This window comes from Heteronotia binoei, chromosome 8, assembly GCF_032191835.1.
Source record: "Heteronotia binoei isolate CCM8104 ecotype False Entrance Well chromosome 8, APGP_CSIRO_Hbin_v1, whole genome shotgun sequence".
NCBI lineage: Eukaryota > Metazoa > Chordata > Lepidosauria > Squamata > Gekkonidae > Heteronotia > Heteronotia binoei.
In genome coordinates, this window is record NC_083230.1 from 103783657 (window position 1) to 103799340 (window position 15684).

General features: G+C 42.8%; 1 protein-coding gene across 1 annotated transcript in view; it reads left to right on the top strand.

The window, feature by feature from the left end:
- The window catches only part of LOC132575753 (voltage-dependent L-type calcium channel subunit alpha-1C-like), a 74568-nt gene extending 59752 nt beyond the window's left edge, over positions 1 to 14816 (top strand). Inside the window, exon 2 of the mRNA XM_060244443.1 lies at positions 14458 to 14816. Coding sequence (XP_060100426.1) covers positions 14458 to 14816 — 359 coding nt within the window. The remainder of the gene's footprint in view (positions 1 to 14457) is intronic.
- The last annotated feature ends 868 nt before the right edge of the window (positions 14817 to 15684 follow it).

Sequence of the window (15684 nt, forward strand, 5' to 3'; positions counted from 1 at the left end):
GTGTTTGTTGACTAATACATGGTAAATTGAATATCTAATTCAGTGCCATGTCTTGGAAATAGCAATAGCCCTCTCGGGATGAGAAGAAATCTCAAAAGTGTGATCAATTCAAATATATGTTATCAATTAATTTGCTTTCCTTATAGCATTCTGTCAGTTCTTCTATGCAGCCTGGAGAAATGATTCTGCCTTGTGGAATCAGTCAGATCACTTCTAGTTTCTGTGGAGTGCTGCTGGCTTCTAATTGAAGCTGTTTCTATAAACTGCCTGAAGATCCAAGTCATTTGTTACTGCCTGTAGTTATTTAGTGTGGCTAATGTGCGCAAACTTGGAGCCTCATAAAAGAGACAGGTCCTTATCAGTAATCAATACTCCCAGCATTTGTTCACATAAATCTGCCATTCTTGACTGATCACTTGAAATGAATTCAAGATTTCATTACGGGACATGGTATTATAGTAGGAATAAACAGGGGAGGAAAACCCTGCAAAAATTCCATTCTTAAATAACCTGGGATCCTTTTCCTGAAAAATAGAACTATGGTTTGCAAGTGTTTTACTAATCCTGGCAACAGTGGAGGATAACCCTTTTGCCGTATAATATGGGATGTGGGTGGGGGGGTTGCAGCCTGGGGATAGCCTTGAGTGGGAGAGACTGGTTTGTTTTTCCTCTGTATTGCTGAAAAGATGCTGTGGTGCAATAGCTGAACTGGCAAAAACAGGAGGAGCGTTTTCTGCTATGGTGACAGAGTGAGCAAGAAAGGGATTTATGATGAACCATGCAGCAAAAACAACAAGGATACTTGCAATGATGTCACAGTAATTAACCATTTGGTGCCCATGAGATCAGCACAACCACAATCTACAGCAAAACAGACATAAGAATCTCTGTTTGAAATCAGTTATGTTCAGTAGTTTGAATGCAGAGATACATCAGTTCCCCCATGCTGGAAACATTTGCAAAGGCAATGTTGTCTGTATGTCTGTACAGTTCTCCTATTAAAGCCGATAGTCATTCTTTGCTTAGGATCAGACACTTTGTATAAAGGAATTCTTCAGTTTCAGTGACAGGTGTTTTTCCCAGCACTGAAACACTATCGTTACAGGGAAATTTGATTCTTTTCACAGCTAGCCAGGCCACGGCAATTTTGGGGCACTATCCAGATTACATGTGACATGAGCACCTACCCATTGGATAGGATTCATGATATTACCGATGACAAGCAATATAAGCCTCTCAACTATGGCATGTGTGAAATACAGAGTCAGGACCTGACCAAATGTGGCTGGCCATGTAAAGTTTTATCCACATGTAGGACTAGAGAGTTTAGAGAAGCTGAAAGCAGAAATAATAGGAAGCTGCAGCCCAAGGTCTGAAAGCTAGGCTCCTGGTCCTCCTACCAGCTTCTGCCCATCCAGAAATTGACTTGTTGGTTGAAGTACTCAGTGTTACACATTCCCTTATGCACATGAAAAGAGCGTTGAGGCTTGAGCACAGACAGTTATGGGTAGGACATTAAAGTAGGTCTTAGCCTCAATCTGTGAGGTTTCTGGTTCAAGACTTGGAGTTTTCACAGGCAGTGACTGGTGAGATTTCATTCGCTGAATTTGTTGCTGAGGAGAAGTAAAAGGATATGCTTTTCCACACATTTGCCTTAAACATTTGCCTCCACACATTTGTTACACATTAGCAGGTTTTATCTTCCGTGGAAGTAACTTCTTTGCAAATACCTTTCCTAGGGTTGCCAAGTCCTATTCAAGAAATATCTGGGGACTTTGGGGGTGGAGCCAGGAGCAAGGGTGTGACAAGCATAATTGAACTCCGAGGGGAGTTCTGGCCATCATGTTTAAAGGGACCGCACACCTTTTAAAATGCCTTCCTTCCATAAAAAATAATGAAAGATAGGGGCACCTTCTTTTGGGGCTCATAGAATTCAACCCCCTGGTCCAATCTTTTTGAAATTTGGAGGGTATTTTGGGGAGAGGCACTGGATGCTATATTGAAAATTTGGTGCCTCTACCTCAAAAAATAGCCCCCCCCAGAGCCCCAGATACCCGCGAATCAATTCTCCATTATTTCCTGTGGGAATAAGTCTCCGTAGGGAATAATAGAGTTTCCAGCAGACATTTCCCTCCCCTCCCCCTGCTCTCTGATGACCCTGAAGTGGGGGGCCCCCTCCAAACCGGGGGATCCCCTGCCCCCACTTGGGGATTGGCAACCCTAGCTTTTCCTCTTCCCTGTTGGATCATTATCCAGTGAATGCGCCATCCACTGCATGTTCAGATCAATACTTGTAGGACTATTCCACAAAGGTTAAATATTTTAATACTGATATACTGCTAATATGTTTTCTGATCTCCTTCAGCTCCAACACAGCTGCAGCTTATTCAAGGCTTGTGTTTTCCTACAAGTGCAGGCAGGCATTCAGAGGATGATATCCCTCAGTCACATATCCCACAGGTATTTTCTGAATATACCCTATAGAGAAGGAAATATATTGGAATTTGACCAAATTTATCACTATGTGTATCTGAAATTACTCCCCTAGGGAAATATACATGGAAAATATTAGAACTACATGGAAGCAATAACAAACATGACACCTTAGTAGTAGTTGTCTTTTTAGAGCCAGTTTGTTGTAGTGGTTAATGCATGGACTCTTATCTGGGCGAAACGGGTTTGATTCCCCACTCCTCCAGTTGCACCTGCTGGAATGGCCTTGGGTCAGCCATAGCTCTGGCAGAGGTTGTCCTTGAAAGGGCAGCTGCTGTGAGAATCCTCTCCAGCCTCACCCACCTCACAGGGTGTCTGTTGTGGGGAGGAAGGTAAAGGAGATTGTGAGCCGCTCTGAGATGCTGAGATTCAGAGTGGAGGGTGGGATATAAATCCAATATCTTCTTCTTCTCTTTTATGGTCAGATTTTTATATTTCACATTGGTGGTCCAATCTTAAATCCAAACATTCTGGTTTGTTTGTTTTGGTCATCCCTTTTGTTCCTCCTGTCTAGTGGCCCATAGAATACTAGACTTTTGTTGTTGTTGTTCAGTCGCACAGTTGAGTCCAGCTCTTTGCAACCCCAGGGACAAAGTCATACCAGGCCCTCCTTTCTTCCACCATCCTCCGAAGTCTGCTCAAATTCATGTTTGTTACATCAGTAATGCTGACCAGTCATCTCAACTTTTGCCGTCCCCTTCTTCTTTTGCCTTCTGTCTTCCTCAGCATCAGGATCTTCTCCAGTGAGTGCTCCCTTCTAATTTGGTGGCCAAAGTATTTGAGCTTCAGCTTCAGCATCTGAGAATACTAACTACCTTTAGACTGAATGCTGGAGGCATTAGACTGTCAGTTGACTCTCAGAAGGACTCTATGGCTTTTGTTGGTATTGTGCCCCCTTTTACCATTCCATTTTATTTTCATCAGCTGACTGTCAAGAAATATCAGAGGGTTTTTCTTCTGGGTGGGCTAAATGCATTTTCCTTTGATGTTTTGGTGGGCAGATTCCGAGGATTACTCTGTTTGGATAGATTATCCGATATTTTCTTTGATCGTAGGTTGACTGCCTCTTTGAGAGATCTGTAGATAATCAGTGATAGTTTCCAAGGTTGCCTTGTTTTTATGCCTTCCTGGCTCACTAATCTTGATCCTGGCAGTAGCTAAATTTTTGGCGGCAGTGGCTTCTATGCAAGGATGGAAATAAGAGGGATGGTGTGCCTAAGTTTGTTTATGACTAAGACCGCTGGGCACTGGTTTGTTACATAAAGAATGAATATGGCATTCAATATAACATTTCCCATGTATATTTCCATAAAGTATTCTAACTGCAGTTACCTTGGATTTAGAATTAAGACCAAACTACACATGATAATAGGGAGCCCCATGGTGCAGAGTGGTAAAGCTGTAGTACTGCAGTCTGAGCTCTCATGACTTGAGTTCGATCCTGGTGGAAGCTGGGTTCAGGTAGCCGGCTCAAGTTTGACTCCGACTTCCATCCTTCTGAGGTTGGTAAAATGAGCCCCCAGCTTGCTGAGGAGAAAGTGTAGCTGTCTGGGGAAGGCAATGGCAAACCACCCCATAAAAAGTCTGCCGTGAAAACATGATGTGACATCACCCTAGAGTTGGAAACGACTGGTGCTTGTACAGGGGACTATCTTTACCTTTACACATAATGATAGAATTCTGTTGTTGGAACCCTAGATGTATATTTGCTCCTTAAAACAGCTGGGTCGAGTTGGAGACTAATTTGGATTGAGGCTGAACCACTGAGGTATGTGAGGGTTTTATTTATTTCCTCAGTTCTGTTTCCTCCCCCCCCCCAAAAAAATCCCCCCCCCCATCTGGTTGCCTTAAGACTGGCAGTGAAAAAATACAGGCATAATATGGGTATCTGGTTTTTTCCCCTGCCAGGGTTTAAACAACAGGGAGGGGGTATTTTTGATGGAAGAAATGGCCAGGGAGAACCACATAGGGTCCCCTGGCGAGTAACAAGCATTCCTCTGACCTGGATAGCCCAGACTAGCCTGATCATGTCAGATCTCAGTTAAGCCGACTCAGCCCTGCTTTAGTACGTGGGTGGGAGACCGCAGAGGAAGTACAGGATCTCACTACACAGAGGCAGACAAATGGCAAGCCAACCTCGGAGCATCTCTTGTTTTGAAAATAGGGTTGCCAAGTCTGTGTTGAAAAATATCTGGAAAGTTTGGGGGTGGATCCAGGAGAGGGTGGGGCTTAGAAAGGGGAGGGGCCTCAGCATGATACAATGCCATGGGGTCGACCCTTCAAAGCAGCCATTTTCTCCAGGGGAGCTGATCTCTGCCAGCTGGAGATCTCCAGGTCCCACCTGGAGGCTGGCAACCCTACTTGAAAACCCCATGGGGTATCCATAAGTCAGCTGTGACTCAAGCCCCCCCCCAAACAAACCCTAGTATTTAAATAATACGATTCCATTCCACCATCACATGTATTTGTCTCTTGGTTTTCTACCCCCGTGAACTAAAATCTTACCACCACTCCAAATCTGTGCTCTTTGACTTACTTCTAGAACCAGATAAATACTATAAAATAGACAGACATCCATGAAGAACTAGACAGTCTGTTCATTTTCCTTCAGCACATATTAATCTCCTTTCAAGTTGCTTTCTTGGCTTTGGTCTCTTTCCCCTTGTATATTGACTCACAGTACTGCAATTAATCTGCCTGCATAAAATGACATTACTGTGTTTGGCTAGTAATCCTTTTTGAAAATCAGGGCACAATCTGTGCAAAACTGTGCTAGCTTTTCCATGAAAGATGACTCAGCTCTTCTGCCTCCTTCACGGAGTTTTCCTTCACTTTTTACCTGTCCTTTGAAAATATGCTTTACTGAAAAGCAAAAGCAACACCTTTTTTTCTGAGGTGAAAAGAAATGCAACCTCTCAGGGACAGCTGTTGCTCAAACAAATGGAATGCTTTTCTTACATGCTATGATGAAACAATTACAGCTGGTTCATACCGACACAACTACAGGGCAATCTAGCTTCCTGATATAATTGCCGCTAGTCTACCACAATTTGGGCTAGTTCACTGATAAAAGCATCTAATGGAATTTTCAGGGTGTGTGACAGGAGAACTCTAAAACAGAGCTGTTGGAAAGTTGTTTTCTCAGCCAGTGGCTGATTGGTATAACTTTGGCTCGGTCTTGTAATTTGAAAATTGTGTTTTTCAAGTACATGGTATATTCCCTGCAGTGAAAAGTGTTCACTAACACAGTCTGGGTCATCCTGTGTGAACTCAAGAAAATCCTTCTCTCTTCTAATCTTGTGAAGTCAGAGTATGAACTTTGTGTGGCCTTTCTATAGATTATAAAAATCTCGTAAGAGAAAGACCAGCATCAAAATGGTTTACATTTGCTTACATGTCTATATCTGTAATTGATTGTGTGATATACATTCTTTAGAATAAAGAAATACACAACACATACACATTTTACATAACTATAATTAGCACTGCAAGTGTTTGCACTTGTCAATGTTCTCAAGAATGGATGTTTTAAAAAGTACTATTTGGAATTTGGATTCTGCATCAAAAGCAAGGGAGGAGAGAAGAAACCTAAAGTTCTGGACAGCGACTTATATCCTACTGATCTGTTTAGCACAATGTGAAGACTTCCTCCTGGAAAAATTTTCCTTGAACAAGCATTGAGAGCACAGTCAGTCTCTTGATGGGGCAAGCAATATCCTCCTGATGCTATTTCAGCTTGTGGCAGTGGCATAGGGGGAAGGCAGGTGCCCTTCTTCTTGTATGACATGCTCCCAATCAGAATTGGGGCCGGCCCTGTGGTACTTCTAAACAGAGTTGTCACTAGGGTTGCCAAGTACAATTCACAAAATATTTGGGGACTTTGGGGGCGGAGCCACGAGACATAGGAGGCGAAGCCAGGAGCAAGGTTGTGATAAGTATAATTGAACTCCAAAGGAGTGCTGGCCATCACATTTAAACAGACTGCACACCTTTTAAATGCCTTCCCTCCACTGGAAACAATGAAGGATAGGGGCACTTTCTTTGGGAGCTCATAGAATTGGACCCCCTGGTCCAATCTTTTTGAAACTTGGAGGGTGTTTTGAGGAGAGGCACTGGATGCTATGCTGAAAGTATGGTGCCTCTACCTCCAAAAACAGCCCCCCAGAGCCCCAGAATAATTCATTATATCCTATGAGAATCAGTATCCATAGGGAATAATGGAGTGCCCAGCAGACATTTCCCTCCCCCCACCCTGCTTTCTGATGACCTGAAGCAGGGGGAGGACCTCCAAATGGGAGAGCCCCTGCCTCTTCCTGGGGATTGGCAATCCTAGTTGTCAACAGGAAGTTGCAGCTACGTTATAGCTTCTAGTCTTTGCTGCAAACTCATGTAACTTGTATTTTGGCCTACAGAACAGCCATTTAAGCTAGAGGAAGGGATTGCTTCAGATTTTGTTGAACTGAGTGGTACAGGCCACTGCAGAAGCATACCTAAACACATCCACTCAAAAGTAAGGTAGAATAAAAGATGTGCTCGGGGTTTGGGATAAGAGGTGATGGGAGTCCTGCCCCATGAGTTCCTTGCAGGTCCCCTTCTTGTATTGTATGAATTTGGATTCTCAGATATCCATGTTCTTTGCTCTTTTCGCTTTCTTTGTGAAAATCAACATTTGGATTATCAGCATTTTTGTCTTAAGTGACTAATTATTGTGAACTTACTTCTGTCCCACAAATCCCAGAAAACACCACAGGAACTGAAAAGAGCATTGTATATAACCCAGTTTACAATGCTGTCCTCTTTATATACCCTGGGTTAAAAGGAAACTTATTCAGGCCTTGTTTTAAATGTGGTGGAAAGGAAACACAGTTACTGACATCCTTTTATTTTTTTAAAATCTCTTTTATTAAGATGTTGCTGTTCAGTTTTGCAATGCATTCTGAAATCTAATTACAAAATACATTGTATAGATTAATACATGGATGGGACCTTATAATTTGAAAATTAAATTTGCAGAATGAGGAGGATTTCTTTCATTTAATAAATCTGCAAGTTTGAGTTTGTTTAGTTTGAAGAATCATGTGTATGCCAGATACCGTACACAAAGATGCCAGAAATATTTAATATACATGGCTTTCTATTTGTATATAAGCATATATCTTGTTGAGGTTTTACATAGCTAATTATCTTGTCCTTTGTCTGTTCTTTTCTGTATATTCTGTTGTGATGAATAATACCAATATGTGGGATTAACCTAAAGTTTATTAATTATATACAGCTGTATAAATGGCCCTGTATATAAATTATATACAGTTGTATAAATGTAAGGAGCCCCATGGTGCGGAGTGGTAAAACTGCAGTACTGCAGTCCGAGCTCTCTGCTCACGACCTGAGTCTGGGTTCAGGTAGCCGGCTCGAGGTTGACTCAGCCTTCCATCCTTCCGAGGTTGGTAAAATTAGTACCCAGCTTGCTGGCGGGAAAGTGTAGATGACTGGAAAAGGCAATGGCAAACCACCCTGTAAAAAAGTCTGCTGTGAAAACGTCGTGAAGCAACATCACCCCAGAGTTGGAAACGACTGGTGCTTGCACAGGAAACTACCTTTACCTTTACAAATGGTCTGCTTCAAGAAAAGCTTCCCTTAAGCCATTCTAATAGGCCTATTACTGGTAGGGTTACCTACTGCAGGGTGGTTTGGAGGTGAAACCTGGGGAAGATAAGGGGTTTATTTTATTTATTTACTTATTTATTGAATTTTTATTCCACCCTCCCCAAACAGGCTCAGGACAGATCTCAACAGAGACAGAGATTCATTACAATAAATTACAGTAGATTAAAATAATTGAAACAGCATAATTCAGAACATAGCAGCAATTAGAGATAAAGCCTATTAATGCCACAAAGGTGGAGACAATGGGTGCTTCAGTGCACTGGGGACTAGAGCAGGGGGGCCAAATGAGAGGGATGCCTGCCGCCTCATTTGAAGGCCTGGTGGAACAGTGATCATGGCTATATTGGTTCAAAAAATTATAAATGCTCCCATTATTTTTTTAAAAAGCAATTTTTTAATTGACATAGAATCATAGAGTTGAAAGGGACTTCTAGGGTCATCTAGTCCAACCCCCTGCACAATGCAGGAAACTCACAAACACCTCCCCCTAAATTCACAGGATCTTCATTTCTGTCAGATGTCCATCTAGCCTCTGTTTAAAAACCCCCAAGGAAGGAGAGCCCACCACCTCCCGAGGAAGCCTGTTCCACTGAGGAATCGCTCTAACGGTCAGGAAGTTTTTCCTAATGTTGAGCTGGAAACTCTTTTGATTTAAAATCAACCCATTGGTTCTGGTCCTATCTTCCGGTGCCACATAAAACAATTCCACACCATCCTCTATACGACAGCCCTTCAAGTACTTGAAGATGGTGATATATCACCTCTCAGCTGCCTCCTCTCCAGGCTAAACATCCCCAGCTCCTTCAACCTTTTCTCATAGGACTTGGTCTCCAGACCCCTCACCATCTTTGTCGCCCTCCTCTGGACCCGTTCCAGCTTTTCTATATCCTTCTTAAAATGTGGTGCCCAAAACTGAACACAATACTCCAGGTGAAGTCTTACCAGAGCAAAGTAAAGCACTATCATCACATCACGTGATCTGAACACTATACTTCTGTTGATACAGCCCAAAATCGCATTTGCCTTTTTAGGCACTGCATAACACTGTTGACTCATGTTCAGCGTATGATCCACTAAGACCCCAAGATCCTTTTCGCACATAATACTGCTAAGACAAGTCTCCCCCATCCTATAACAATGCATTGGATTTTTTCTACCTAAATGCAGAACTTTACATTTATTCCTGTTAAAATTCATTTTATTGATTTTAGCCCAGTTTTCCAGCCTATCAAGGTCATCCTGTATCCTGTTTCTGTCTTCTTCTGTGTTTGCAACCCCTCCCAATTTAGTATCATTGGCAAATTTAATAAGCATTCCCTCTATTCCTTCATCCAAATCGATAAAGATGTTGAACTAAACTGGTCCCAAGACAGATCACTCCTCTCCAAGAGGATGAGGAACCATTCACAAGCACTCCTGTCAACCAGTTACAGACAGGCGTCATTTTGTAGAAAAATAGGTGGTGGAGCTCATCCAGGGATTGTTATGCAGCTGCACATACTATTCAATGGACAAGGAGGTGGCACTCTCAGAAGGAGGAGGTGGAACTCTCAGAAAGGTTCAGGAGCTGTGCTCCTGTGAGCTCCCACTGAATCTGAGGCCTGGTTACAGATCCACCTAACGGTAACAGGATCCAAACCACATTTTACCAACTTGTCAACAAGGATAGTATGTGGAACCTTATCAAAAGCCTTACTGAAATCAAGATAAACAATGTCTAGAGCATTCCCCTGATCCAGCAAGGTAGTCACTTTCTCAAAAAAAGAGATCAGGTTAGTCTGACATGACTTGTTCTTGAAAAACCCATGCTGGCTCTTAGTAATCACATCCATTCTTTCTAAATGTTCCAGGACCGACTGATGATTTGTTCTAAAACTTTTCCAGGTATAGACGTCAAGCTGACATCCCCATTCTCCTGGTTCTAGTCAGCATCTCCATTCCTCCTGGTTCTAGCCAGCATGTTGGTTTGTTAGCTTAACTATATCCCATAATTTATATAGGATTTCAAATATTGTTAGAATTTTTCCATCTTGCTGCAACTTTTGGCAGGATTGATATCAGGGCTTTTTTTGAGCAGGAATGCACAGGAACGTAATTTCTGGCTGGCTTGGTGTTGGGGTGTGTGGCCTAATATATAAATGAGTTCCTGCTGGGCGTTTCCTACGGAAAAGCCTTGTGTGAAACAATGGTGATGTCAGGGGGTGTGGCCTTATATGCAGATTAGTTCCTGCTGGGCTTTTTCTTGCAAAAAAGGCCCTGCTTAATATGCTCACTTCTAGTTCCATATCTTCGAGTGCTAGTCAGATAATCCATCCATAGGACCTAGTGGTAAACTGTATGCCACTTCTTTTTGTCCCGCATATTTTTCATTTTATGGCATGAGCAGCAAAAGTAAGTATTAATTGTTGTCAGGCATAGTTTGACAACTCAGTAATTAAATTAGAGCACATGGATGGTCCCCTTTGGAAATGGAAAAGGAATGTGCAGTTGAGCTGCAGCTGATTCATGCTGATCCCATCCACAGGGTTTTTGAAGCACAAGACAATTAGAAGTGGTTTGTCATGGCATTCCTTTGCATGGAAATCCCAATCTTTCTTGGTGGTCTCCCACCGAAGTACTGACCGTGACTGCCCTTGCTTTGTTCTGATGAGCCCAAGTTAAGTTGGTCTATTCAAGGTTGGGTTTCCAATCCCTGGAGGGAGGGAGGGAGGGAGGTGATCCCCCGGTTTGGAGGCCCTCCCCCCACTTCAGGCTCATTAGAAAGCGGGTGGGGGGGGAGGGAAATGTGTGCTGGACATTCCAGTATTCCCTATGGAGACCGATTCCTATACAGTATAATGGAAAATTGATCTGTGGGTATCTGGGGCTCTTGGGGGCTGTATTTCTGAGGTAGAGGCACCATATTTTTGGCATAGGATGTAGTGCCTCTTCTTAAATCCCCCTCCAAGTTTCAAAAAGATTTATGTAGTAGCTTACAACTTTAATGCCAGTAGCTCACAACGTGGAATTTTTGCTCACTAGACTTTGCAGTTTAGAGGGAACATCCCCAGACATTTCTTGAGTCGGACTTGGCAACCCTAATTCAGGCTGCTAAATTTAATGGAGATGCATCTATTACAATTTATGTATAACGGCACTTGTTGATGCATAAGCACCAGATTCCTATAAATGAGAGCCTACCTAGCAAAAAGAACTTGCCATTGCATCAAAATATCAGTGGTAGCATTACAGAGGAAATTTCACTGACCTAATGGTCTGGGTAGCTTTATTACAGCATGTACGCACAAAAATATAAGTCAAAGCTGTGCTATGGATAACTTCAGTTAAATATAGAATCATAATATAGATTCTTCCCCTGCCTGAAATAAGTAGGGCACTTATTTCTTGAATACGTATGCTTTTTGTTCTTCTGTTGGACTTTATTATAAGTCATCGTAGTAGAAACGGGATGAAAGGCATTCCAGAAACACAATTGGAGTTGCACTGATGAAATGTATAATCAGTAGTGGCTTCCCTGCACTTAAAATGTGTTGGCTGCATTGTTTTATTTGGCTCTGGAGTTCAAAGTTGTATGTTAAGTTGTTAACGGCATTACAAAAACTTTTAGTGGCGCTTCTGCTGGCAATCAGAAAAAGTGTAGGTTTGCGTCTGTTGCAAAGAGACATGTACCTGGGTCCATAAGAGGCATGTACCTGGGTCCTTTGTATGCACAACATTGTTCTTGCATTGTGATCTCCTTCTTAACTGAACCCTATCCATGTAGAAATGTGCCACGTAGAAATGTGCAGCACTTTAATTCGGCCAGGAGATTATTACCTGTACTGGCCCAAGGGTGCATGGCGCCCCAGCCAGACTCCCTGCTTGCTGCCCCCCGCTGCTGCCGCCCGCTCCTTCCACCCGCCTGCCTACCTGCGCTCAGAGGATCGCCACTAGGGTAAGCCCTACCCTCTTTGACAGCCCGGGCATCTGAGCGTTCATCTGGCTTATCCTAGCAGTTCTCTTCTGAGTGCATGGGGGGGGGGGCGGAGCATGGTGCTACACTATGCTAGGGAAGGGGGGGTGGCTGGGGGGGAAAAGAAGAATTAGGCATCTCCCTTGAGCACCCGGAGGAGGGAGAGTGAGCCCAATTTGGCAGCCCCCCTCCAGGTGCCCTAGGCAAAAGCCTAATTTGCCTAGTGGGTAAGCTGGCCCTGATTATTACCTGCCGTTTGATCAGGAGATTATCCACAACAGCAGGCTAGAGATTCACTGCTGCAAAAATCTTTTTAGTATATGCATATCTGTTTAAATCAGGTGTTATGCAGCTACTTTTGTATGTCCCATACCTTTGTGACACCATTAATTGACTTTGCCCTCATGAATTGATTGTCAAGCATGAGCTGAAGGAAGGGGAAGTTAAAAGATTTTGTTTGGGGAACATCCTTTCATAAAAGTCTTTCATAAAAGGGAATCGTCTTAATCTCACTTTATTCTACAAACTGCATAGGGGCAGGACTTTTTTTATAGCGGGAACTCCTTTGCATATTAAGCCATACACCTCTGATGTAGCCAATCCTCCGGGAGCTTTCAGAAGTCCCTGTACTAAGAGCCCTGTAGGCTCTTGAAGGATTAGCTACATCAGAGATGCATGGCCTAATATGCAGAGGAGTTCCTGCTACCAAAAAAGCCCTTCATAGGGAAATATCCTATCAGTGTCTTTGAGACACTTAGCCATTACACCATTCCCCACTCCTATCTCAGACACATTTGCTTGTTTTCTAACCAAGAAGCAAAGGCTGTTGGGCCTAATAGGACTTGAAAGAGAGGATAAAAAATGAATGCACATGTATAGAGATAAGCAATAGATAACATTTATCTACCTACTCAACTATAACCCATCTTTAGGGACACATTTCTTTACAAATTTTTTGGGCTTTCAATCTATAATTACATACAGAGCTTTTTTTTTTGTAGAAAATGCCCAGCAGGAATTCATTTGCATATTATGCCACACACCCTGATGCCATGCCAGCCAGAACGGTGTCCCTGTGCATTCCTGCTCAAAAAAGGCCCTGTTTACATAATTGTTGCAGTAACAATAGAGACTGAAATCCCATAGGACAAGTACAGTATACCATGAAAAAAGGAGTGATAATTTTTCAAAGGGACTTTAAAAGAAAAATCTTTATATTTTTTGCTTTAATGCACCTTCTTTCTTGCTGAATTGTTGACTTTTGATGGTAGCTATAGTAATAGTATAATTGGGGAAAATATAGTAATAAAGCCACTTATCTTCCCAGGTTATATTCCCACTTGCATGCGCCTTCTCTGGGTACAAATTTTCTTAGCTACTGTATCTATGTGAGTTTTCCCCCCTCTGACTGAGGTGGGGTTAAAATAGATTTGTCCGTTGAAAACACCAATAGCTACACTGACCTTTATGAAATTTTGATTTGCTGAGAAACGTCCAAATGAGCAGAAGGAAAGAATGTACTTTTCAGTGTTGACTGTTCTGAAACTGTGATTGTACAAAACTGACATGTGGTTTACATGTGAGAGGTGAACGACACATCTTTGTTGTCAAACGAAAGGCTGAGCTGAAGTTAAGGGCTTTTATTGAGCACAGTGGGAGAGCACTACTCAATTTTAAGGCGAGTGACGTGTATGGTGGAAGGGTGCTAGAGGAACAACGTACAAAGAGGTGCATGATCATGGCTCCCTCATGGGGCCACACCACTAAAAGTGAGGAGTGGTGGGCAGGTTACAGGCTCCGTCCACTGGCACTTTGTCCCAAGTATAATGCTTTGACTTCTTCCCAAAGGACTACCCTTTGCTTATATGGAACAGCAAGGCTTTTTTTTGTAGAAAAAGCCCAGCAGGAACTCAGTTACATATTACGCCACAGACACTCTGATGTCACCATTGTTTCACACAGGGCTTTTTTTTTTTTTACAAAAAAGCCCAGCAGGAACTAATTTGCCCATTAAGCCATGCCCCCTGTCACCAAGCCAGCTGGAACTGAGTTCCTGTACGTTCCTGCTAAAAAAAAAAGCCCTGTGGAACAGTAAATGGTATTATTGGGATCCAGAATGTGAGGCAGAAGACAAATTTCCTCACCCACTCAGTATTAAAAATGTAATTGATACACAGCCTGTCTTTATATGCATTGTACCACATTTCTGTTCTCTTTCTTTGTTAGGAACTTTTATATATGCAGATAACAACTTTCGATTTTGCTTATTGGACTTGGCTTTTGTAAACCATGTTCTATTGAATGTATGTATTGAATTTCTTTCCCCCCCTTTTTTTCCCTCTCAGGTTCCAACTATGCGAGTCCCCGTCCTGCTCATGCCAACATGAATGCCAATGCAGCTGCAGGGCTTGCACCCGAGCATATCCCTACTCCAGGTGCAGCCCTCTCCTGGCAGGCTGCTATTGATGCTGCCAGGCAGGCCAAATTGATGGGTGCTGCCGGCAATGCAACAATATCTACCGCCAGCTCGACGCAGAGGAAGCGGCAGCAGTACGGGAAACAGAAAAAACAGGGTACCACCACAGCGACACGGCCTCCCCGGGCATTGCTGTGTTTAACACTGAAAAACCCCATCCGGAGGGCATGCATCAGTATCGTTGAATGGAAATATCCTTTTTGGTGTAGTGACATCGAAAACCATTAGGTTCTCAGTGTGGATCAGATTTGTTTTACTGATGTGAATGAAGGGGCATGTTTGAGTGATAGGAAGTTCTAACAAATGAAAATAAATAGGTGTATTAGTCTGATAGCTCAAGGAGGAATTTAAAAAAAACAACAACTAAAACTTGATCTTCAACTCTTTGAGACCAGAAACCCATCTTTAATCCTTATGTGACAGCATGGGATCCACTACACTGCAATGACATAATGGTATGGTCACATGCCAGAAAGAGGGGGAGCAGTATTATGTCCTCACAAAGGCTTTTTTTTTTTGTAGCAGGAACTCCTTTGCATATTAGGCTACACTTCCCTGATGTAGCCAATCCTCTAAGAGCTTACAGTAGGCCCTGTAATACAGTAGGCCCTGTAATAAGAGCCCTATAAGCTCTTGGGAGGATTGGCTACATCAGGGGGCTGTAGCCTAATATGCAAAGGAGTTCCTGCTACAAAAAAAGCCCTGGTCCTCATAGATATCGAGACCAGACCACTGGGCAGTAGACCAGGAGGGCTGGGAACAGCAAACATAAGCCAAGTCTCAGGAAGTGCACCGCAGTGAGGAACAAACTATGGGTTAGAGCCTTGGAAGAATCTTTTCCTCTGCTGATTATGCTACTTACAGCACAATCTTAAATAGAGTCATGTCCTTCTAAGGACACTGAAGTAAAAAAAGATCTACTCTTGCCTAAAATGGTATAATTGGAATACCAGTTTGCACCTGTGATGAAAGGGGATCAATTTCTCCAGCTCATCTGGAAGCAAAGACCGCACGGCCATTATTTTATGCGATGCATTGTCTAGAATTGATTCTACTTCCCCCCCCCCCTTCCCTTTTTACAGCAACCCTGTGAGAT